The sequence below is a fragment of the Egretta garzetta genome, unplaced genomic scaffold (genome assembly GCF_000687185.1).
Source record: "Egretta garzetta isolate BGI_Z169 unplaced genomic scaffold, ASM68718v1 scaffold69, whole genome shotgun sequence".
In the NCBI taxonomy this organism is placed as follows: Eukaryota; Metazoa; Chordata; class Aves; order Pelecaniformes; family Ardeidae; genus Egretta; species Egretta garzetta.
This window is the reverse complement of record NW_009260790.1, coordinates 1,868,637-1,895,033: the sequence shown is the minus strand read 5'-3', so window position 1 is coordinate 1,895,033 and position 26,397 is coordinate 1,868,637. Positions and strand designations below refer to the sequence as shown.

The following is a 26,397-nucleotide window of genomic DNA, read 5'->3' as shown; positions in this document are numbered from 1 at the left end:
CGTATAGCTTTTTCAGATGGATTCAGTAGTATTGCTCTCTGCTCTGTGAAAGGAGGATCTGACCCTACTTACCAAAACTTGACAGTCTTGTGTAACTCGGGCAGCAACATAGAAGTTGCCATTTTAACCACATTCCCTCAATCTGATAATCACTGTACATCTATGTCCTAGTTTGATGATGGATTTATAATGAATGTCTTTAACCTCAGCCTAGCCCAGCCATCTGCTCTGTAAAGCAAGCTGGCACTTCAGAGCCATTTTTTTGCTTCAAGGTGTCTCCTTGTAGTCTCACAGAACAAACAGCGAGTCATCTCCTCCCACCAGAATAAAGCAAGACTGTAACCTAGCTCGGTGTGAATGCCCAGTAGGAAAGACAGGTTGCAGAAAGCACCACAGTCAAATACGATAATAACCTTTGCACTGAGGAAAATAAAGGCTTGTCAGAACAAGTAGTATAGACATAAGTACGTCCTCAGCAGGGGCTGTAAAGGGAGCTGGAGTAGCGATTACGTTAGCCAGGCTTGTGAGGGGTCATTTGTAGAATCTCCTTGGTGATTCTGTACCACTTGGTGGTACAGTTAAGTAAAGACAGGCAAACATTTTTTGATGACCCTTCTTAAAATGCAGAGGGCAGAGAAATCAAGATAGATGCTTCCTATTTTGATGCATCCCTCTTACTGCAGACCTGAGAGCTATGTATTACTGAATAAAGGCACCAAATTTTAGCATTATTTCTTCTCAGCTGAATTGTAGAGAGATGACACACTCATCTCTTGAGCGATGTGTTAGGTATAGGAATGTTTAACTTCTATGGTGTATGAAGGGAGGGATATTCTTGTACATAGGACTGATGATCTGATTAAAACAAAAATAAGAGAGAATTGCTTTGTCTGGACTAAGCTGTTGGAGAAGTATGTCTGCCATGCTGGTTCAGTTTATTACCTCTCCAAATGTTATATCAAATTATAGGAATTTTAGACTGATTGGTTTTGTTTTGGTTTTAGATGATCTTTGCTACAATAGATATATGTGGGAAAGGTTTTAAGATACGGGGTCATTACTGGTACCTCATTCTATGCAGTACATATGTAAGGTAGCATGCATTGGTGTAGTGTTGCATATAGTACTTTACATATATTACATGCACAAAACCCGAGGATTAGCATAGTTTCTCTGTAAAACCCAGGGAATCGGTTCCAAAGCTGGGTTTCAACAGAAAATAATAATTTCCAATTTACATGTTGTTTTACCACTTTGAATCTTTGCAAACCTGATCTAAATCACATGGCTATTGACAAGAAAACTCCTCGCTGACCCCTTACTGTATAGGCTTTTATCAAGCCAGATGCCTTTGGATTCTTCCAAGGACATATGATCTATGTATTTATTTAAAGCAAGCCTGCCATTCAGTTAGTTGCCCGTTTGCCCATCCAGAAGTCCATCTGTTCTTTTCTTAGATGCAAGAATTGAGATTTCACTGTCAGCAAGATAGAATATTCCTGCAAGCCTCCATCTCATACCCATTCTGCAGCAAGGTGAAGACCCTGGCCTGCATCTACAGACAATAGGGAAAACCCAGTCCTTACTCTACCTCTCCAAGCCTTCCTTTGCTGTACCTGTTGAACTTCTCTCCTTGCCTGTTTCATATCTTTATCACCATAGATTTCCGAGACTTTGTTCTTAAACTTTTATGGCAGCTGTCCATTTCTCTATTTAAGAGGATGGCTCAGAAAGGGAAAGTGTCAGTGAGGGCGCTCACTTCATTAATGGAAATAATTTTGGGTGATAAACCTGTTCTCCACCTGCCTACTGTTAGCAAAAATGAACCTTTGTCAAGTCTCCAGGATTTTGGTCTGTCTTCTTTTGCAGCACTGGAAAATTAGGGACATCCAGTCTTAAATGGAAAGGTATAAGAAGTTTTGTCTCATAAAGTGACATGTAAGACTTGTCTGTCTTTTTTTACATGTTCTTTACTAGATGATCCCCCCTGCTGCCACCTTCAGATGAAGTGATTTAAAATGGACGGGATATTAAAGCTTTAAGACAGGGTTTTAAAATAAATGAAATGCTATCAGGACTGTAATAGTAACAGCTGTTGTGTCCGCCAGCTGGACGGTAGACTTAATCACTCAGTCAAATCCCACTTTCCACAGTGCTGTGCTTGTTTTCTCTATATTCTGCCCTTTTGCCAAAACCACGGCATAAACTCAGCAGAGGGATGCTTTCCCATGGTCCATAGCTGGCTCTGTCAGAGCCGTGGAGGGAGAAATCTCTTTCTCTGAATCACCAGCACAGCATGAACTGTGCAGCTGTGTTTGCCTTACCTGGAACATGCTTGCTAAAGACCACAAATCAGGAAGGAACAAGAGCTCAGGCTTAAACCTATGTACATGCTTTTGTTTCCCTCCATGCAAGCTACAGGTAGGAATGTGCTGTTCAGTGCCTTGCTATATGCTTAACAGCTGCAAAGCAGGGCATGTTGGAATCTGTTTTTGTAGCTGTTGGAAAAGTAGCTCTAAAGGCAAAAGCCTGCTGCTTGTAGTGCTGTTTTTCAGAAAGAAGGAACTTCTGTATTCAGTACGGGATTGAATATTAACTATGTCACATATATTTCATGAATACTTTGAAGAAAAAGAACTTGTCACTGCTGACGTTTAGGTTAGCACTATCATTCAGAGCGGTCCCAGGTACCAGCCTGTTACTGGCCAAGACTCCCTGGTGAAACAAATTATTTCCAATTGAGTCATCTCAGAAAACAACTTGTGGTTTCAAAATGTCAGATTTCTCTTTTCTTTAACTTTATATAAAGTTTAGCAAAAGAGTTCAATATGATTTCCTTTGAGATGAAATTGAATTTTCTGGTTGACAAAATTAAATTTTTAGTTGTATCTCACTTGGTTAAAAGAGCCATTAGAAGAATATTATTTTTAGTGAAACTGAAAGCACCATTTCTCTGATTTCTGCATCAGCCACAAAACTAAGAAATTGATTATTTAATTGATTATATGGGTTCTCGGTCCCAACAGTGCAGCTAACTTAGTGAGCAGCCATGGACAAGGCAGTTAACCTTTCTATTGTGTGTTTAACCATCTGTAAAATGGATATGATACTACTTACCTGCCTGACGCAGCTGTACAGAGGCTTAATTTTTAATCAAGCTCTCTTAAAACACTTTGAGCTCACTGTATAAAAGGTGCACAAAGAGGCAAAATAGTTTTATTACAAAATTATTGCTTTTATAAGATTTACATTTCCAAGAGTAATATATGGTGAACTATATCAGTGCTCTAGAAATACCATCATAAAGGAAAGAAAGGATCAAGAAGCGTTAAGAGATGTACTGGGATGGAGTACAGACTTTCTGACAGTCTAGGGTTCCTTCGTCCCTATTAATTATGCATGTGGAGCAACTTGTTAATGCATTTCTAAAGACATGTTGACACAAGCTCAGACCTCTATCCTGGCAAGCAGTCTTTTGAATTAGTTTAACCCTGGGATCAGAAGGAACTGAACAGCATAGTTGAAGGCATTTCTATAACAACCAAAGTAGTCTACTATCCACAAAACAGATTTCCTGGGTCTGTGAGAGAGAACGGGAAGTAATGGTACACCTTCCCGGGGAGCTCATTATGAATAATTTCTGTAGAAGGCCCTGGCATTACATTTCAGGCTGATTGTCCATGGAATATGACCAGGTATCATTCTTGATGTTACTTCTCTACCCCCTATGCCCTCCAACAGTTTCAAAAATAATTATAAAAATACTTTATTTTACTAATAAAGTATTTGAGTCATTCAGGAGTTATGTTTATGGTAAAATATAATTGCTTTTATTTAACAGCCAACAGAAATAGAAACCAACAATTAATTATATTTGAACCGATGGCCTAATATATGCTACAGTATTCAAATCTTACCTAATGCTTTTAAGCAAATTTGACACTCTGTGTGCTTTGCAGGCACAAATCCCACACAAAATTACTGTAATTACTGTTCATTTCCACAGTAGTGGAGGTGCAATGTTTGAAGTGCAGTTCCGCCACGTGAAGTGACTGTATACGTAGTTTTGTGAGGTTTCCTTCTTTGTGCTACCTCAGAACCTCAAATGAAATGTCTTTACAGAGGAATGGAGAACAGGACAGCCTGAAACTTCCATGGACCAAATTGTGGCAATTTCTTGAGTCTGTAGATAAATAAGGTCATAAAGAACACTCACCTCAATGTGATATGAAGCTCTTACAGGAGATGCAATTATAAGTTCACAAGGTTTTATTGTCTCTCTTTCAGAGTCGCTTAGAGAATTAGACCTTCCAAATAAACTGGAGTGGTCTGAATTAAAAAGCATTACTGGAAGAGACATCCACACTGAGTGTCAAAACTATTACATCAGAAATACATTAGTTTGATTGGTTTATATTGCTGATTCATTCACAGGGAAGTCCCCCCAAAGCATCTAAATACTGCTGTGGGTGTCTTGACAATTTATAAAGTGAATTCTTAAAACAACCAAATGACTTAAGCAAACACTTTATAACTACTGATTCTGAGTGTGCAACTTAAGAAATCCCAAGGAACTTGACCTTAAAGTGCTGAGCACCTGCTGTCCTGAAAACACTAAAAATTGGAGGTATCAAAATAACTTCAGTATCCTAAATCTGAAGTTTAGCATTACCTTTTTACCTGAAGACCAGATCTCTTGTATAATATGAGTTCCAGTGGAGAAAAAAAGTTTAAAAATGTAACCTGAAACATTATAGCCATTACCAATATTATGGCTTTGGATTTTGTTGGTTTAGTGAGTTCTTCTTCCTCTTCCTTTTCCTCCCCATGGTGTTCAGAAATACCCGAACAGCTATGAAGGTTAAAGCTTTGTCCACTAAGACATATCCTCCTCAGGCACAACGCATCTAATCCATAGCCCAAACAATCCTGCAGTATTAAGCCTGTAGTTTATGCTTGCTGCTAGAATTTATGGAATTGACCAGCCTAATATTTTTTCTCTATTTACTCAATAAAAATAAGCTTCTGGATAATCTTTAAGAGCAATCATATCAGGCAGTGACACTTGTCATTGTAAAAATCCACTCAAGTTTCTCTCATTCAAGTTGGTTTGGTCAATCTAAGCTACACAGTGGTTCTTTTTTCCCTGATTCATTGACAGAACCATGGAAGTGACTGAAGAGTTTACTGGATGTGTGACTTTGTAGGAGAAGGTGTTGAGAAAAGCACCATTTAAGCTGTGTGAGTGCAGGTGAGAACTCCTTTTAAAGGATGTTACCTATTGCTTCTTCAGATAAAGCTCTGTTTGCGAATTCCAAATCTCTAAGGCTTTTTACAGGAAAATCTTAGGAAACTCCTCATAAAACCATTTGCAAAAAAGCAGAAAAGGAAAAGGATGGAAATACATTTTTAAAACCTGAACAACTAGTCAAGATCTGCTAACGGCCTGTGGGCATTGGGAATGGTGTCTTTCTAGTGGCGTTGGAAATCAGTAGATGCCACACTCTACAGAATGAGAGACAACAGGGCCAGATTTATCAGAGATTTCAGATGGACTGGGAAGAAGTGCAGCTTTATTACCCACTCCATATTACTGATGCTTAAGCAGGTGCCCACACCACAGACAGTAGCTCTGCAGCTTCCTCCTTCAGACAGAGGCTGTACTTGACTTGAGGAGTTAATGTTCCCTTACTCTTCCGTTCCCCCTCCCTTTCTCTTTCTACTACTGGCTCAGAGCACTGGCTTTCATTTGAAGGGCACAGCATACTGAGTGATGTTCACATGATACCAATGACAGCAGCATGATAAGCCTATTTCTGACAGTGTGGCAAATTACTATTATGAAATCCCAGTGCATTTGATTGCAGAGTGACTTTCAGAAGGGATCACACATAGCAAGGTTATGAAAGCCTCAGTGTTTACTGCAGTACTGCTGACATACTGGAAAAGAATATCAAGAGCTCTTTAAATAAAAAAGCTTGGGAGATTCCCAATTCATAAAACATTTGGCTGGGTATATCCAGCCAAGTGTTATGTTTCTCTAAAATGAAAGGAGAAAAAATTATCAGCAAAAATTCCTAGGCTTTTTTTCTTTTCCTTTTGGTGACTCAGTGTGTGCTAGAGATTCACTAAAAGGCATCATCAACTTGAGGCTGTCCTCTGACATTGTTCACTTCAGGAGGTTACGGGTGTTCTGTCTCTCCAGAACTGCCTCCCCATTCCAGTCAAAGGTCAGGATCTCCTGTGTCTATACAGTGCCCAAGTTAAAAGGAGTACAAGATTCAAATAAAAAAATATGACAAAAGCAGAAGTGGGAGGAGAAATAGGCAATTTATGGGCTAAGAAAGCATGAAAGTTGCCAGTAAAAGCAGCATATCTTCAAAATACCAAATAGCAGTAACCCACCTGCTGAATTACTGTCAGCATCCAAGGGCGTGTTGCAACATGGAGATAAATTGCCCCTGCCCCAAACACCTTCCTTTTAAACTTATTTGTAGAGCAACACAATTAGCAATATAAAAAAGAGCAGGCATTAAATGGCTCGGGTTTACAGCAGGATTTTTATCACACCAGTGAGCAGCAAGGTATTTTCACGGTGAAATAAGTTTTTATTTAATTATCTAATAAATAAGTAAATAGTATTAATTTTTTTTTTCTAGACTATGTTGATAAAGTTTTTAGTTATGATAACCCAGGTAAATCTCTAATTGGTTTTCTTGCTTTTGTTAATTATAATACCAGCAGGTTGTGATTACTGTATTCATAAGCAATGTTCTAACTGCTTACCTGAATTAGAGCCTGTGCATTCTCTTTCACATAGAAGTAAGAGTACTGGGAAGCCTTAGCACTCCTGTTAAATTTCAGTTCAAGCACATTCTTCCCCCCTAAATAGAGAAATACTGCTCTCTGCTCCCTTTTAGCAGTGTTTTAGAGCACTTCATGCTGTATTATACTCCAGATGATACAGTAAAGAGCTCAGCATGGATATGACTGATTGGGATGATGAATTGGGAAAAAAAAAAAAACCAAAAAATAATACCCAACAAACCCACAAAAGCAGAACAACTCCCCAAGTAAAAAAACATTTTTTTTAAGTGTCCCTGATTTGGACTTGTTATAGCTCTGAGACGTTGAGGCAAATAAGTTTTGTTTTAAGCAAGTTTGTAATAAATACATGCTCTAGATTCAGGTATTTTAACAGTTTCTCAGCACTTCATTCAGCGAATCGGCTAATTCATTAGCCTTGTCTGCCTTTGCCCAGGCAGAAATATTTGCCCCAGCAGGTAAAATCAGATGTGCGGCAAATTCAGATCTCTCTTTCTCTCCCTGCCTCCCTCCCCCCTAACTGGGAAACTACTTAAAGTTGGCTGAAATACACCTGATCACTGGAAGTATGGATACAAAGTATAAAAGCCCCTGAAGTTTAGGTAGAAGTCCCTAAGTTTGTATGAGCTTTTTTGAATGGGAAAGGAGGAAAAATTGTCTCCAAAAGACCCCAAACATCTGTAATTTCCCCTTCTTAATACATTTTTAAGCTAGGGCAAAACATGTCAATCACTAGATCAGTATACAAAAGACGATGATTCCCTTTCCTAATTATCTCCATTTTCTTGGCCAAGCAGAGCCCTCACATGATGTTTATTTTGGGATACACACAAAATACGATCTTGTTTTTCTGCTGGCTGGAATGTGACTTTTCCAGGCCACTTTGATTACTTTTCCCTGCTGAATTAGAGAATTGATCCCTTAGTTGCATTAAGTGGAGACTTGCAGGTTTTTTGGTATTCTGCCCCTGTTGCGATATGAATATATTTAGCTGGTGATGGCATATGGCTTCCATATGTAGGTGGCCACAGCCTGTCATAGGTTTAAGCTGACCGACCGAATGTCTGAGGTTAGATGTGCAGCACCAACAGCTGTCTTTTTTAAAGGTTAATTTTAAAGGCACATGTTCTTGGAATTTGTTTCCTGGGTGGCATGTTGTACCGTGGAGAGGCCAAGTGTTTAAATAACCTCTTCAGACATGTATTTTGCACTTTGCTGTAAGGCCTGAAGGCAACTGTCTCTGAAATCAAACTCATGATGGCAAAAGCTTGGGTGCAAGTGAATGGATAGTTACTGCCTTTCCCTTTCTGTGAAAGCAGAAGAAATGACAAATCTGGGATCTTTCTGCATGTCTAACAGATTTGGGTAACTTAGACTTTTACCTCTGACTTCAGTGGGACCAGAAAGTCACCTTTGGAGAAGAGAAATGCTGATGCTGACATTGGTAATGCCATATTGCTGTATACAAGCTGGGAGGATGTTGCTATTTGCAGTGATGAAAGACATACCACTGCTGTGACTGCAGGGTTAACTAGCCTGGGTGCAAAGAAACTGCCTCAGCACAGCTGCACCGCATGTGGCACAAGCTGCAAAACCCACTGGAATGGTTGAGCTCCATGCACTACAGCTAGACTGCCCCAAGTACAGAGGTTTGCTACTTAAACATTGCCATGTTCCTAATACAGAACTCGCATCAGTGACTTGTTTGTAGACCCACACAAGTCTACATCAATGCAAGCATGTGCTGTCTTGGATAATTAAACACAGATGAATTGCAGTCGGTATCTTTTGATAAAACATCTTGTGATCATTTATGGAAAGTCCCAGTATTTTGGGAGGAGAAGAGGGCGCAGGGGGTATCCAGCTTTCACAATGGGACTTTGGTTTCCTCTGAAACCAAAGGAAAAACATTTCATGGTGCTATGAAGCGATCTGCCACCATAATCTAATAATGACAGTTCTTGGTTTCAAGGTTCAGACTGGCCAATTGGACGGAATGTGATTTAATCTATAAAGAAAAAGGGGGGGAGGAGGGGAAAGGTCCCCCAAAACTTTGAAGAGCAAGTGGACAAGTGGATACAAGAAAAGGGGGATTTCTTGTGAATCATCGTGGTCTAGAAATAGAATTATTTGTAACCCCAAGAGTTGCAGTTCTAAGAACTGAGTATTAACAGCTTGACCATAAGTCTTTTACAGACAGCTGGAAATCTTTCCACTGTTTTCAATTTACTTTGGACCATATTGTATGTAATGCATCTCATGCTGTAGAATTCCTAATTTCCCCCTGGAAATATGGTCTGGGTCCCTGCCGTGTTATATATATTGTGATGCCATTTCCAGCAGAGTTTAAGGACCTAAGATGATAAATGCTAGTTTTGCAGCAAATTTTTGCTTAGGTATTTCAACTTAGTCATACAGTGAGTGATATTACAGTAAATCTGCATGTCAGTATTTATTTTATTTAGGCAATCTGTTGTACTCCTGACATAGGAATTCCATCAGATGTGAAAATAAGGGAATAATTACTGTTGCAGAATTCTAAAGGGAAGACAATAATTAGTGACAGTGGGTCCCCTTAAAACAGGCCTTAAAAACGTCTGGAAGATTGCTATGACTCAATGTGCTTTAAGGAAAGAAAAATGTTATTTTAACTCTGAAGCTGGCAAATTCTACCATTTTGATTCCACAGCAGTAATCTCTGTAAAAGACATGATTTAAAAGCTGCTATTTCTCACTGTCTGAAGCTAAATACGCTTTTTTATTCTAACAAATCTGAATAAAATTAGAGCACTCTGAATAAATTCACCCTGCCTCTGCGCCTGCTGTCTTAGCTTGAGGCAGAAGCAGATGACTGTGATCTCTAAGACTGTCAAACTAGCACCATAAGCCAAAGCTACATTCACCTTAAAAAAACATGAAATTTATTCCAGCTTGGTAACAAGCTGGTCCATTATTTCAGGGTTTTGGTGCCAGTGTTCAGTTTTTTAAAAGGCCATCTGAAACCTCACAGGCATTTTTGACATTTTCCCATTAATGGGGTTGGTTTTGGGGGGCTTGAGAGTGCTTTGTTTGTGTTCAGATTTAAACTTTTAACACCTTAAATCTGCCACCAGTTCACTGGAAGATGCTATTTTGATTTTCCTCGTTAGCAGCTCTGAAAAAAGGAAAAAAAAATTAGCACATTTCTCTTTTAATATTAATTGGAACATACTTTTCCCTGTAGCAGTTTGCTGACTGAAGTGGCTTTGCAAATAGTCCCTATAAATAGAAAATAAGCTGTTTCTGTGAAATGACCAGCTAGAGAAAAGACTCATTAATCAGGGAAACAGGTACAGACCGACCACCTTGCCTAACGCTGATCATGTAAACACAGGCTGACAATGCTGTCTGAACAATCAAGCAGAACAGTTTGGTCTACACTAACATTTTGCAGCGAGAAAGTTTAGTCAAGTGTTTAAAATATGGAAATAAGGATCAAAATGCTTGTGTTGTTTCTCCAGCCCTCCTGCTGACTAGCTGCAGGCAAATCACCTTGCCTCCTTGTAATTTAATCACTGACAAAGGGACGATTTCCGCCTGAAAACTGTGGGAGCAACGTTTCCTGGATATAGCAATGTCTTCAAAAACCACATCATGGAGTGTGAAAGGTGAAAGTGGCCAGCGTATGAATCACACGAATTTGTGTGACAATGCAAATTTGTTCATGTTAAAACACTGCAGGTCATTTTGGGCTGGCTTACATCAACCTTTTCTGCCTTCCACCTACCCTGTAGTAAGTGCATTGACCATTTCCAGTAAAAAAATATTATTCATCAAGGAGAGCGAGACCTCTTGCTACCCTATCAGCCACGTACCATTTAACAACTACCTGTGCCAAGGTCTGCTTTGTGTGTTGACTGCATAAAATCAAGCACAGTTTACCTTCAACCCTTCTTTGACCTCATTTCTACTGTAGTAGAAATAAAGAATAGTAGCACTGGCACCTTTCATCTCCAGGGATTTCAAAACATTTGGAAAAGCTGCATCCTCTGAACAGAGATATGGCACTGCTTTAAGGAACATGTAGAAATTTCCTTCCCCATAAGGAGGAGTGGGTACTCATTTCCCCTAAATCAAGGAGGGGCTCTAGCCCATGGGGGGCTATACCAGATCTCAGCTGCCGGCAGTCCTTTGGTCAGCACTCAGGCTTTTGCACACCATGCAGCGAGCTTCTTCGTCCATGGATGGTCGGGGAGTCACAGATCAGAGGTCAGGAGACAGCTCCTCATAAGCAACTGTTAAGTGCCAGAGAACCCAAGGCACCATGGTGCAGTCTTCAGGGTTAATTTCAGTGTAGGCTGAGCCTCGGTCTGCTCTAACCTGGTGGAGATTTTACCGAGATTATGTTTACCAGTGGGGATTGCTGTCTTTAAGCCTAAAATGCTTGAGAGGCTAGATTAAGTGATTTGCTTTCAATTTTTTTAAGTAACAGGAGTAATAAAAAATGTCCCTGTGGTACGTAGTGATACACATCGTGAAGAATGCCCACACCTGTTTTGCAAAAGCAAATACCTCAACTGTGCTAAGTGTATATTTAAAAGTAAAATTACTGATAACACAAAATGTGTGGAATATAGAGGGAGAGTGGGCTGTCCAGAGAGAGCATTGACATAACTAAAGGTCCTTTCAAAGCTCAAGCATTTGAGGGAACAGAAGAAAAATGCAGGCTTGCCCACACAGACCAGTGGATTTTTATAGCATTCCTCTAGATATCTCAAAGTGAAGAGTTTAAATTAGAAAGCTGACTCTGTGGGCAGTTATCAGCAACCAGCGTGTGCAAAGCCGTAACTTCTGTATCTTTGTAGGCATTCAAAATTGCTTTATTTTTAATTTTAAAAACCCAGGATTTTCTCTTTATTGGCTGCTAGGCTGAGACACACAAGAAGCTTAGGCAATGCCTAGCCTCTAAGCCTCTTCTCCGTAAGCACTTTTCTGTCTGGTGTGAGTGGTCCCCACCTTGAGGTGAACTCGGGAGGACAAGACTATAAGCTTCCACGCCAGCTGAAGCTGCTGAAGTGCTGATATAAAGGATGTTAGGGTTGCCATAGCAGAATGTAGTTGCTTGGAACTTAAGGGAGGCTTTGGTGGCATTCCTCTAGGGATCCTTAACTACCTCTCAGGCCAACCACTGTCAAGGGCAAGGGCTACCACCAGGTCAATGTTCTCTTTATATAGAGCGATAACTAAATTTAGTGTTAAATCTGCTGTGAAAATTTACAGCTTGTAATATTTACCTGACAGGTGTCCAGACCCTCTTGTCCAAATATACAGTTCCTTAAATTAGACACAAAATATGTCATGAGGCAGCAGCCTAAATTACATATTTACAGCACTGAAGCAGGTAAGTACATATTTATGCAGGCAATCCTGAGTTCTTATTTTAAAAAAATAGACTGGCTTGTTCAACGTATTTTTTCAAATCCTGACAGAGTATTTAGGCAATCCTAGGCTTGGGAGCTCTCTGGGCCAGGGGCTGTCTTCGTATTGTCTGTTTACAACTGAGTCCTGCACAATGAGGCTGGCGTCCTTAGGGGTTGTTGCAATTGAAAGAATAAAAGTATGTGACAATAAAGAGCAACTCCCTATAAAATGACTGTGCCTAGAGATTTTTTCCTTCTTAGCAAACGTTATTGCCCAAAACAACTAGTATATTATTTATATAACAATTTCCTTATGGGTCATTGTTGAATAGAACTCGGGTCCTTCCATACCCAGAGCAAATGTCCTCATCACTGCAGCTACAGAATTATTTCCTTTATACGTTGTCAGGACAGAGTTCTTCTCTATACTAACTCACTTAGGAGCTACCCCACAGTTATATGCAGAAAAATAGAATTCTGTTCTACATCAGTTCTTCAATATCCCAGACTTACTCCTTTTGAACTTGTATAATTTTAAATCATAAGAAAACAAGACCAAAAAGAAAGAACCAAGGGAATGTCCTCATTAGAGACAGCTTGTAGCACAAATAGGGTTCATGACATGCCACTGCATTTTTGTTGCTTATATCTACTCTTGAAGGCAGGTGGCTCCTTTGAAATGTGAATGTGGAGTATAGATTAAGTAAGAGGCTTCTGCAAAGAACGTATCACGTTTTGGGAAGTTTGTGTACTCTTCGTCCGGGTGAATAAGCAGGGCCTAACCCTGCTTAATGGTTAACGTAGTCTTAGTGAAATCAGTGGGACTGTCCCCCTCCGTGGTCCTCTATGCCACTTTTAAGAGCTGTGTGATACAGCACTTTGTTTCGGGTATATTTGCTTTGGTTGATGAAAATCTTGATGGGAGCTGTAGTTCCTGCTGATGTGGAACAGTATTTCTTTGACGAAAGCCACGCTGTCTAGGAGAGAAGGACCAAATACGAATTCTTTTTAAAGCTAGTAAATTGATTTTTTTCCTGAAGTGGTACAACCCCATATGGCAGTAAGATATCATCATAGGTGTATTGCAAATTAGATCTGTTTAGACTGCTTAGACTTACAGGGGAAAAAAGCCTGTCAGTGGCATGGTTTTAAGGTGGTGCTGATCAGTTCAGCTCAGTTCAACAAACAGTACAAAAATCTTTAAAAGGAAAAAGCTGGTTACTAATGGCAGTTTGATGTTTTCATCACCAATATGAAAAATATGTGTTTTAAATACACAAAAAGCTTTGCCAGATATGTGCGCCTTGTGTAACTTCCACCAAAGAGAGCTTTTTTATATTCTTAGGGGAGCAGGGTGAGTCTGAATCCCAGTCCCAGGAGCTATATGTGCTTATATATAAGGTACTGTGCAAAGAAATCACTGCAGTGGAATGTGCAGCTTTGCAGGACAGGACTTGGCAGCCATTGTGTCACCATTAGGTAGTGCTCAGATTCAGAACAGTGAAGCTGTTTTACCAGTTAACTGACTTGGATAGCCTTTTTAAGCACCTTCCAAGGAGTATTTGTAACTTTCTGAAAGAAGCCTCCTGACCATGCGAACAACCTCTTGCCAACAGCCTGCTTCTCTTCTCCCTGAAACCCTGCCACTTAGGCTCTGTGACCACCCTCACTTCACAGCTGGCATCCACAGTCCCCAGTTATTGCAGAACGTGCCAGCCAGAATCAGCGTTCCTTGCCTGAGTCCCAACCCTGACGGAGATTTGCAGTCCAAAGAATCTATCTTCTCAGTTATGCAGCTCATTTAGGCTGACATCGGTCTCCTTCAAGGCAAGAAATAGAGAATCATAGAATCATTTAGTTTGGAAAAGACCTTTAAGATCGAGTCCAACCGTTAACCTAACACTGCCGAGTCCACCACTAAACCATGTCCCTAAGCGCCACATCTGCATGTCTTTTAAAAATCTGCAGAGAGGTATTCTTGTAGAGGTTTTGATAAAATTGTAAAAGAATAATAGCAATGCCATAATAGTTAAGCACAAACTGACTGTTTCCATTACCAAAGCTTTTGCTCCATTTGAATAATTTTAAGCCCAATTAAAATGCTAAAGTTTATAAATTATATTTTGCGCAAATGAACTGAATGTTCCACAAAATAAGGTTAGTGACTGCACTGAACAGAAATGCTTGATTTGAGACATGTGCATCAATTCTCACTACCACTTTGTCTCTTTAATGTCACAGAAGTTCAAATATGAGGCTGATTTCATGCAAACAAAACTGTCTAGAATGTTTTCATAACAGAGAGTTGTATCAAAACATCTATTTGCTCCATGAAAAATTGAAGAGACTGGTGCACTCTTGCTTTCCAGTCACAAGTGACCACAAGGCCCTGAGACTAAAAAAAAACATTTCTCAAAAAAAATCTTGGATAAATCTCACACATCGGCAAAATGTAATCCTTTGCATATTATAAAGATTCCCAAGAGTCCCAAAGTGCTTGTTGTACATTAATGAATTATGCCTTACAACATCAGAGGGTACCAGAATAAACATTACCTATTTACTTGTCTGATAGAAACGTACTTAAGTTCCGAACTGGGTCTGTATTTCAGAGGTCTCCAAGTTCAAGAGTGTTTATCACCAGGTCTATACTTCAAGCTGATGTCTTTTCTCTATAAGGTTATGCTATTTTCATCATTAATATCCCCTCTTCCTGGAAAGTGTACATCTTCGTAGTGTAACCCAGCATTTCTGTTGTACATTTTCGTTAGCTGGCTGCATTTTCTGTTTACTAGTAAATGGATTTCTGAGTTATTGCAGATTTTTAATGATGAAATTTCAAGCATTCTCGCCTCTTTTCCATGGCAGCTGTGAACATCCTAATTATTTCAGTTTTTACCTTTTCTTGAAGCACAGGCAGAATGACCTTTGGTTTAGTGGTTTTATCTTGAATAAAAGTCCTTGTAATTTCTGAAGATTTGAGGGAGTTGGGAAATGTATTTGTGTCGGACAAAACAAGGATGTTTATTATTAAGGGAGTCTCTAGCACAGCTATATTGTAACTGATTAAACAGCATTGTTTGTCTCCACAAGAATTAGTGTCTATAAACCATAGGTGTAGGTATCATTCATTTTTGTCTGCCGTTTCTACTTCAACACACTTCTGCCAAATGCAGTATAGTACTTGGAAAAAATTGTGTATATGCTTACCTCTACCTATTGGCAATAAAACAGGTGTGCAGCATTATGACCCAATCAAAGTGGTCAGCAAGAAAATATAAATGAGGTATCCTTGATGCAGCCATGTGTTTGCAGCACTGCTTTCAGCAATGGCTCGACCGCTTGATTATCAGTGCTATACTGTCTGAAATTTCATCTTACAGAATGTTTGTGCAATGTCATTGAGATAAAGATACGTTCATGCAATTTTTGTTACTGGCTGATTGGTGTTTGATTCCACTTCCGTTGAACTCAGAACAAGAGATGGGGAAGCCTTGACTCTCTCTGTCCTGAGTTCAGCTTGAGGCTTGAGTCACCAAAAACCCAGCTAGATATCTGTGGCACATATTTAGTATTGCTGAAGTGAAAACAGGTAATCGGTTAAACAGTTTGAAGCAGTTATTTTGCTCCCAGGTGTTATTAATCACAACTGACATGTCTTGTAGAGTTGTGCATTTTTCTATTTAAGAAGCTTTCTATCAAAATGCATTTCATCCCATTAGCTAGCGTGCTTTGTTTGGTTCCTTTGGGTGTCAAAGTCGTATATTTTACCTGTAAATGGCTCAACAGCTGGACGGATGAGACCTGTGCTTGGGGAGCCCTGCCCAGTCAGCTTACGGATTCAGAATTAATGTTTTCATACAAATTTCATAGGTGGTACTTGTGCATCTCACTAATGCCCTGTACATCAAGCTGGTCATTTCTTTGCGTATATGAACTTTGGTATTCGAAGCATAGTAGATAATAGCCATAAATGTTTCATTTACGATAAATATTTAATAATTATGAATGATTGATGACCAGATTTTTAAGCAAACTGATAGAGTTGCATGAAATGAAGACTACCTTTGTATGATTGTCTAAGCTGTATTCTAGATATTATATGGACTTTGTTGTGCTATTAAGATGCATGGTTGATTGGTATTTTCATTAAAAATATTAGCACATGGGTAGCAAACAGAAATATACACTTTTTATAGTCGTATTGGCAATAAAATTAATCTGGATGGACTTCCTTGTGGATACAAGAATTTCTTTATCCACCAATTTTCAGTCCATTGTAAGGCATGCCTTCGTTATGGATTATTTTAAAGATGTTTGTTCAAGAGAATGTAGGTTTTGTAACACAGCACTAATAGCTGGCTCTGTTTCAGTGACTACTTTCATCTACTTTGCTTTCAATTTTTTCTAATTGCCTTTGATGTCCCTGGGGCTTTGAAGCCAAAAAAACCCCCCATATAATGCTTATCTAATTATCAGGGCTCTTGCATCTCTGAAAGATTTCATTAACAATGCTGCTTTCTGATTCATGCAACCAGCTGAGGGTCTGCGCACTTCTCCTGCAGACATTTTTGGGTGTCTCACAGGTTAGTGAAGAATCGCTTTGCCAATACGTGCCACTGTTGCTCTACACACACCTCTGAATCATCCATGTCCTTCAGTTGAAAATCCAACCTTGACAAAGCAAACCTAAATCACAGTGACTGAGACGTTGCAGAGGTAAAACTCTATACAGACCATGGCCAGAGGCTTGTCCATGTCAAGGCTAAGGTATATGCTTTATCTTGTTCCTAAAAATGATTGTATTATTGCTAATCTTGAGCAAAATTGATGAAGATATAAATATGCATTGAATTAATTCCAGACATATTTAATCTAAGCCTTTAACTTGCTACAAGTCTATTGTTGAGCCTCGGACCCATAGCAGCTGAACCTTGCGAATATCTCCTCTGGACTGTCTGATTTAAATGCAGAGGTTACACACCCGTGCAATAAGAATTTGGATTTCTCACAGGACTTTTTACGTAGGTTGTTCACATACTTTCTCAACTGAGTAAAGTATCAGGGTGGCCTATCCAGCAGTATAAAGGCCAACTACAGCTATTTCTTCTAGATTTACTGTTTGGTAACATAAGGTCAGCTAATTCAGTTCACTTTGCAGCTTATCTACCATGAAGTGCCATTCAGTACGTAAAGCCAAGGGCAATCAAGGTCTGCTTGCTTACTGCATTGGGAGAAACCTTGGTTCACCTTGTCCTTAGGTACACAGCCATTTCATATGTTTACTTTATTCTAGGATGTTTCAGACCTGTTGTGGAATAACACAAGTTTCTTTTCTCCTCTTTCTTTAAAGAAAAGTATAGCAATCTGTGTTAAAGTGAAAAAACAACTAAGGACAAAGAAATTAAGAGATTAATGTCCTTTCAGGTTCAATCCCACCCTGGTGATTTTTTTTTTCTTATTGAAACTATGCATTGACTAGAAACGAACAGATGAAAATTTTGTTTACAGTGATTTAATATCTTCTGAAATATTCCCAGCCAGCAGCAGGTCAGAATGTAAAGCAGCAACGTGTCTTAACTAGTAGACAGCCCTCTGCCTATATAACCTAATTCTCATTCCTTCCACGTGGAACAGATCACTCTTACGTACATGAGCAACAAGCTATATTAAGTAGTACTTAAGATCACCCTAAGCAGTTTACACAGAGGCGTCCATTGCTTTTCTGTCTCTCACCAGTTGGCTGATGGCTTGCAGCTATTTCTGACCCCCTTCATAGTCCAGGATTCTACTATCATTCTGGGGAAGGTGTCCCCGGTTGGAAGGAAGGTCAGAGTTTTAGCTGATTGTGTTAGCCGATGAGTGGCAAAAGCAGAAATCGGTGGGCTTCCATAGGAAATGGTGTAGACACTGTTCATCACTCCGGCTTCTTTCTTATGCCATTTTTTCATCAGGTGATCAAGAAGGCCATAGTTGGTGGGTGGTGCTGGGACAGGAAATGATTAAATGTTAGAAATTATGGAATTGAATTTTTGGTCCTGGTGTTTTTACTCCACAGTTGTTATAGGGAATATTTTACTATTTTGACAGGAGATTAAGGACAAAACAGATCTTTTTCTTCTCAGAGCATGTGTGTCTATACCCTCTGTCTGGAAGAGAAGAACACTATTAGGTATCAATAGGACAGCAGTCATGGTATAAATGTAAGGAGTCCTGATTCTTCATAGTCTCTCTGGCAGATACTAAAAAAGGTAGCGGAGCTGTGGATGTCACTTAAATTCAGAAATATAACAATACTCCATGAATTCTCCTGCTAGTTGTATCTCACAGCTCTCCTTGCTTTCAGCTGGTGTCTTGCGTTATTGCATAGGGGAGAGAAACGTGTTCATTGATGCGATCCTTTGCTGCTTCCTGTGGTGATTAAGTATCGTCATATGGATTACATTTCCACTTTATCAATCAGAAAAATAAGCTACTGACTATGTAAGAAAGTAGCCAGAAGTCAGGGCAAGATCCATTTTCAGAATTAAAACAGGAGGAGGTTCCTGGCTCTAAGTCTATATATTGACCACTGCACCATGTTCCTTTTGATTGAATTAATAATGCCAAAGACTACCAAGAATGGGGAAATCTGATTTCTGAGGAGTCCAGGCAAGCTTGCGTCCATTCCAGCTACGGCAGGGAGGCAGCACCGGGTTGTAACCATGTCTATTGTATTCATCGTCATACTCTGATACTAAATTCCAGCTTCTTGGTTCCTCATGATGGGTGAAGAAGTGCTGCATTGGCAGGCCCTGAAATGAGATGTACATGAAACCATGCCGTTTGTCTTTGCAGACAGCATTCAGATGGTCTAGCATACTTTTGAGTCAGACCCTACTATCAGTGATACCACAAAATTTTGTCACTACTTACAGTACTTTTACTTATAATTTAATGCCTGAAAATAAGGGCATTTGCATTTCAAGTAAAGTAAATTTCCAATTAAATTAAGCTACTACATCTGCATGTCATGGGATCTGATTAGTCTGATTTCAACACACGCATCACGGATTTGCAGATACGTTTAAGGAGCCTGCAAATGAAAAGCTGGTTGTCTTGTGCTGCTTAAGTGTTTCATTGTGCACTAGCATTGTATGTGCTACCTTCCAACTGTCTGTCAGGAGAGAATGATAAGAATGTTTGGGGACAGAGAGGCACCTTGGAGAAAGGAACATTCTAGCAGATGTTACTTGTGGGGAAGGTATTGTTGTGACAGATTTGGGACTCATTTTAAGTGTAGTTTGTTCCTATGAATCAGAGGTGTGCTGATGAAAATAATCCTCTTTTACCAGCAAGCTCATATGATAGCCCACGAAATGTCCTGAAGACACAGTTCCCAGTCCTAGCTGGTAGTAACACGCTGGTTTTCTCCATGTGCCCTAGGCACCCTCCAAGGCAGAGGCTGGGAAAAAAACAGAGAGTACCAAGAAGTATGTGCCGTTTGTCTAGCCTTGAAAGGCTTTAATCAAACATACAAGAGAGCTCTGGATCCTGTAAACTGGCCATGGAGCTGCAGTGCCTTCTTTTACACATATAGGTGTTTCAGGATGTAAAATGTGATTTAGGCATTAGTCAAAGAGCATCACTGTTTGGAATATTGGCATGCACGGCCCTACATTTGAAATTTCTTTTACTTACCTCAAATTTCTCCATCATGGTTCTCCTTAGTGTTTGGTCTGGTTTGTGATCTGGGAAGCAGATGAAGTCTGTTCTGTATGTGCTGCTGCCGAATCTCCCAGTGTCTTTTATAAACTGGAGAGAGACACAACACTCAGTATAGCTAAGGCAATCCAATAGTTACGGAAGCTCTGTTCCAGTGCTGCTTTCTTCATCTACGCATTTAAAAAGCACTTATTTGGAAAGAACTCTGCGCTACGTACTTTTTCTCAGATGGCAAAGTCAGATGGTATAATGAGCCATTGTAAAATTCTGGGTTGATTCCCTGGTGTAAATAAGATATTGTACAGTCCTTGAAAAATTATTCATGGTTCTGTGTTAAGTACTTTCACCTGCCTAGGATCTGAAAAGGACAAATGAACCCCTCTGTTATTTTTTCCTTTTGTTCCTACTTCTGCCGCAGCAGGCCAGTCTTCTAAAGAAGTAATTTTAGCAGAGTCAGGAGGATTTGCCCTAACAGCTCCAGTATTGAACCTAACTGTCCTGTTTTGACAAAATTAAATGTCTGATGATAAAATTTTGCTCAGCTCTTAAGCAGGGCATGCAATCTATAGAGCAGGTCCGAAATAGTAAAGAACCTCTGATACAAGTAATAATACATATTAACTTATGGAAGGGTTAATGAAGCCTCTTGTAGCATGTTGGTATATATTATTAAGTTGTATTGTTGTTGTATAGTTGCATGTAAGTTGTATAGTGGTCTGAAGTGACTGCCATAACAAGTGCTATAGCATTTGCAATTGGCTGATGCTATGTCCAGTGTGACCCACAAACTATGATCCACACCCCAGTATTGCTTCTGACTGGCAGATCATAAACAAAATTAATTCATACAGGCCAAGCCAGATGCTTATCCTCCCTTCTGTCACTCTTCTGAGATGAGCCTGGACTCTAGCTTACTCCTGCAGCTGCATGCTCCTCCACAACATTGGTTCCGACCCACCCTATTCCTGCTCTCACACTTCCTTCCCGATCTTACCCTTTTCCTCTCTTCCAGCCAGTTTCCAACAAGAACTTTAGGAGAGTATTTGCGTTCAATTTTCCACCAGTCCTGTCCATCCCTGTATGATGCAGTCATATTTCTTTGTCTCACCAGTGCTACCCTCCCTGGTTGTGGAACTGTCCTTCCAGTTACATGGGTGAGAGATTACTCAGTAGCCCACTGCTAGAACTAGGGCAGAAAGGGGCTGCGCTTCCGCCCGCCTGTGCGCTGAGAAACGTGGGCGATGTGTGGAAGTGCTTGGCTGTAGAACCATTTGTGTTTGCTGTCCCCACGGTGACTGTCGTTCCAGTAACCACATTCTAGGCTGCACCATACTGTCTGTTGAGCAACACAGGGCTCCTAACCCACTGGAGGCAGATGGGTTATTTTCTCTAATAAAGCTCAGAATCAGAGCACAGAGTATGCCTCAAACATTGTGATCTAAATGACACACTCCTCTACACCGACGCGTCACACATACCTGCACAACACACAGTCTCTCTTCATAGACAGACACATTTTATTTTAAACAAGTGGGACAAACCAGGATGTTAATTTAAAATGTTGTTCATTATTGACAGAGCTAAAGGGAAGGGCTTGCAGCATGGTACAAGCTTGCATAAGGTTTGCATATTCCATGTTCCAACTAATAGCTGGAATGAGGTTCTGATGAGCCTCACTTACCATTGTTAATGGCTGCCCTTCATTTACTACCTATCACCTGGTACTAAATATCCTAAAAAGATATTTTCCTAGGTTGAGGCATGAACAGACTCGTGGAATCTAAGATGTTTACTATAGGCTTTTTAGGAAGTTAACGACGCTGTCCAATCCCCTTTTCCCAGCTGGAAATGAGAAACCGCAATAATCATACAGGCTTATGACTCCATGGAATCCATCCTCGAGGTGGTACCAGGTCACTCGAACACCATTGTCCTCCAGTCTCTTCTTGTAAAGCAAGCCGTCGTCCCTCAGCACATCGTACTCGCAAGTCAAGATGAAAGACTCGGGCAGCTGGTGAACAATAGCATCTTCGGCCAACAGCGGACACAGGTTGGGCTCACAGAATCTTTTCACTGTCTCATAAACTTCAGCTATGAAATCAGTGGACCTAAGTGGCTTCACTCCTCTGACCTTAAATTTATCGGGGATGTTATCTGGACTCACCCACTTCCTATACTTCAGCCTCATATCTGGAGGAATGTGAGAGCCCTCCAAGACCTCTTGCATGTGCAATGCATGCCCATTCAGGTACTGCAAAGCAAAGAAAGCAGCACGTTCTCGGAATAAGAGAGGGACTCCTCGATTTTGATGATAGGATGGTAAATTGAAGTCCAGTGCCTGAAGGCCTGGGTAGATCAAGATCTGAGCACGCAGTCTGGGGAGGTCTGATCTCCCTGTAAGGGTCTGGCTTACAGCCGCTGCGAGATTGCCCCCAGCACTGTCCCCGCAGACAATTACATTGGCAGGATCCACCCCATAGTGCTCAATATTATTCATGAAGTGTATGGTAGCATTAAGACAGTCTTCATACGCAGCAGGGTATTTGTGTTCAGGAGCTAAACGATACCTAATACACAAAAGGAGACAAGTATAAGAGAAGGCAATGTCATTAGTATTAATCAGGAAATGGTATGCTATGCTGTCTTCCAGCCCTGTCATTTTGGGGTAGTTTTCCTCCAGGTCAGGATATTCGTTACCTCCTAAGGAGGCATTCCTCAGGTAGTGATTGCGGATAAGCTGCAAATTGTCTATTCAATCACAAGGACCAGCAAAGTCAGATCGTCTTCTGATTAAGAGTCTGACCAAGACTTTGTAGGTTTCTTAATCATGCCGAAAACTCCCTGTGTATTCTTGACAAGATAATTTAATAACTTTGTGCCTCTGCTTCCTGTGTGTAAAATGGGAGCGATACAGTGTGATTATTCTCTCTTTTTCTATAACTCACAATTGTTTGGAGCCTCTTATTACATGTTCATATGTTCAGCACAAGGAAGGCTTTTTTCACCTAAGTTTTTGATTGGCTTTTATAGATTTTCTTAGTGTGCCAAATATTTCCAGATGGGTCTTTTCTGTGTATGTCAGGGCATGAACAGTTAAGAGCTGTGAAATCTCCATTATTATTATTTGTCTCTTTATGGACTTCACGGAAATCTACAGAAATTCTTCTGCAAAAAAGAACATCTCCAAAACCAGTGCAGCTCTGCTGCGGCACCACAGCGACAACGATCTCCAACCAACAGAACTGGGTAGGGTTCACTTACTGAACAGACACAACTACCGAGTCACTTTCTCTGGATAGGTAGCGGCATACTTTTTCATAGGTATCTGGAAAAGAAATATTTTTGTTAGTGCTTTGCTATTGCCCTAATCTTTGAGACAGCTAGGGAACGTTTGTTCCAGAAAGACATGTATTTGTCTTCAGACTTCCCCCCAAATCACATGCTGAAACCTCCTCTTATTTCAATTTTATAAAAAGATGAGAATGTTCTTTCTACATTACTATAATTCCTCCAGCAAGTATCTTACCGAGACTCCCAAATACCCAGCCTCCTCCATGAAAGAAGATGATCCCTCTCCTTCGCCCGTCAGAGATAGCTTTAGGCTGATAAACCCTCACAGGTACTTTGTTGAACTGCAGATCCTGGATAAAGAGCTTTGGATCCACCCCTAGTTTCCGTCCCTGTCGCACGTATCGGCCAAAAGTGATTTGACTACAAAGTCCAGTCTTCTCCAAAATCCTTCCCTGTTAAAGGTAAAAGAAATTAAGGCTTCTTTAAAAGTCTTGAGCTAGAAAAGGTATAAAAAACTCTGTGTCATACTTACATGGAACTGTATTTGAGGGAAACTTTAAAGAAGCAGAGAGCTTACAAAAAAAAAGTGGTAATGTAAAATATTAATAGACCATGGGAAGAGATAATAGTGGCAGTACAAGAAGTCAGAGTAACCAGCATGAGGCCTGTTTGCAGAGGAGGCTCTGGCCATGCAGCATCTCCCAAACGCCCTCTATGGATACCAAGTACTGATGGGAGAGCACATGCGAACAGTTTGGTTTGTCCTTGGGTTCGCCTCAACAAACCCATGGAAAACAGTGAGGAAAAGTAACTCCACGGTTGGTTCCCTTGATATGAATGCCCAGTCCTAAGGAAGTGAGAAATCCCAGGAGAGAGTCAGGAAACACTACTTGGTTTAAGTTTGCCTAGATTAGTTCTACCGCAAAGGAGAAGTTCTACTGTTTCTCATACCAGTTGGGATCTGAAGAATCAGACTGAAAAATCTAGGCTTCACATACAGCAATTTGACCCCCGTTGTCTGGTAAAAATAAAGCTCTCTCCTTCAGGAAGAACAATTTCCCCAAGCGCTCACATCCTGCAGACTATAAAAAATTTACTTCCGTTACTCAAATCCAGTGTCATCCTAATATCACATTCGAAATTTTACATAGGCCATCCAAATTGGCTGCCTTGGTGTGTATGTTTTCATAGAATCATAGAATGTTTTGGGTTGGAAGGGACCCCTAGAGGTCACCCAGTCCAACCCCCCTGCAGGGAGCAGGGACACCGCTAACTAGATCAGGTTGCTCAGAGCCCCGTCCAACCTGGTCTTGAATGTTTCCAGGGATGGGGCCTCCACCACCTCTCTGGGCAACCTGTTCCAGTGTTTCACCACCCTCATTGTAAAGAATTTCTTCCTTATATCCAGTCTAAACCTACCCTGCTTCTGTTTAAAACCATCCCCCCTTGTTCTGTCACAGCTGGCCCTGCTGAAAAGATTTTCCCCATCTTTTTAGGCCCCCTTTAAGCACTGAATGGCTGCAATCAGGTCTCCCCGCAGCCTTCTCTTCTCCAGGCTGAACACCCCCAACTCTCCCAGCCTGGCCTCAGAGCAGAGGGGCTCCAGCCCTCGGATCATTTTAGTAGCCCTCCTCTGGCCCCGCTCCGACAGTTCCATGTCCTCCTTGTGCTGAGGGCTCCAGAGCTGGATGCAGTTGTCTGTGTTGTCCTGAACACCTTTGTGCTCGTTCTTGTTTTATTTATACTTGATAGCAACAAAAAAACGCCGTATATAGAAACAGCAATAAAAGCTTTAATAGTTCTTCATTGCATAAACTAATATTCCTGGATGAGACCATTGAACTCGGTGAATTTGCGAATCTTAAGTGCTAAGTTGTGCTGTGCGAGTTAGTTACCGCTTTTTATTTGCACAATGGATTTACTGAGCGCAGTCAAGAAGCTTCCTTTCCCAGTGCTCTTGCAATGATCTTGCAGGCTAGAGTATTAATCTGATGTAGCAAGTGAACAAACAAGAAGTTGGGAGCCAAATTAATTAATGGAATCAAACAAGTAAACGGTCACAGTTCAGTTACTGCTCAAGATGCCAATTTTAAATGCCCAATGAGAGTCTGTGTTTATCCGTTCCCTTCTTGTCAGCTGCTAGTGGGGTTCAGGGGAACTGGGGAGCTGTGTCAATAATTTTCGAGAGGATGTACACGGTGTAACAAACGGTGTGGAGGAAAACAAGGTCTGTGTGGTAGCAAAGGCAATGTTGCGGCTAAAGGAGTGAAGGAGAAAATTGAAGATTTAAAAAAAATTAAAAGATATGGCAAGTGGCAGTTTAGGAGAGCTCTAATGCCGTTTATGCAATGCTGCAAAAGGGAGTCCAGGGATTAAATAAAGCAGCCCTAAACGGATTTTGTGCCATAAATGTCAGCCGTGGCGGGAGCAGGGGAAGGGCTGTAGTCTTCCTTGTGCAAGGTGACTTCGCCTAAAGTGGCTGGAAGTTACCAGACAAAACGCCAGCTCTGCTCTGAATTCCAGGCTTAAATCAACACCGCCCTTTGGCAACCTCCTCCTGCAGGCCCTAGCCTGCTGCTGCTGAACGTGGAGTTGCCCATGAGGCCAGCAGCATCCCCGTGGCGGGAGCAGGGGAAGGGCTGTAGTCTTCCTTGTGCAAGGTGACTTCGCCTAAAGTGGCTGGAAGTTACCAGACAAAACGCCAGCTCTGCTCTGAATTCCAGGCTTAAATCAACACCGCCCTTTGGCAACCTCCTCCTGCAGGCCCTAGCCTGCTGCTGCTGAACGTGGAGTTGCCCATGAGGCCAGCAGCATCCCAGCCCAGTCCCTCCCCCCCCCCCCCCCCCCCCCCCCGGGGGGGCCCCCCCGCCAGCCCCACACGTGGGGGCAGCGTGCGGAGCCGGACCCAGGCTCTTCCAGGGTTTTTGCTTCCTAGCGCGGTCCCCATGGGCCAGAGCTTGTGCGGGGGACCCTGGCCCAGGCAGACCTGCGAAATGCTGTAGGGCCCCCAGCTGGGGTAGAAACACCCCCCCACACCTACACCCACACACACCTACACCCTCACACACCTACACCCCCCCACACCCCTACACACACCTACACCCACACACACCTACACCCTCACACACCTACACCCCCCCACACCTACACACCCCCACACCCCCACACCAACCCACCG

General features: G+C 41.2%; 2 protein-coding genes across 2 annotated transcripts in view; both read right to left on the bottom strand.

Moving 5' to 3' along the window:
• Positions 1-17,924: 17,924 nt before the first annotated feature.
• CUNH1orf158 (chromosome unknown C1orf158 homolog) lies at positions 17,925-21,432 on the bottom strand. The gene is given in 6 exon segments (XM_035901854.1): positions 17,925-18,061; positions 18,064-18,210; positions 18,841-19,018; positions 19,905-20,018; positions 20,923-21,067; positions 21,407-21,432. Coding segments are annotated over 6 exon segments (747 nt in total).
• A 288-nt stretch (positions 21,433-21,720) lies between these two features.
• LOC104133150 (arylacetamide deacetylase-like 4) overlaps positions 21,721-26,397 on the bottom strand; it is a 6,993-nt gene continuing 2,316 nt past the window's right edge. Inside the window, exons 2-4 of the mRNA XM_035901853.1 lie at positions 23,455-23,671; positions 23,190-23,253; positions 21,721-22,495 (exon numbers count right to left, since the gene is read on the bottom strand). Of these exons, the coding sequence (XP_035757746.1) occupies positions 21,721-22,495; positions 23,190-23,253; positions 23,455-23,671 (1,056 nt within the window). The remainder of the gene's footprint in view (positions 22,496-23,189; positions 23,254-23,454; positions 23,672-26,397) is intronic.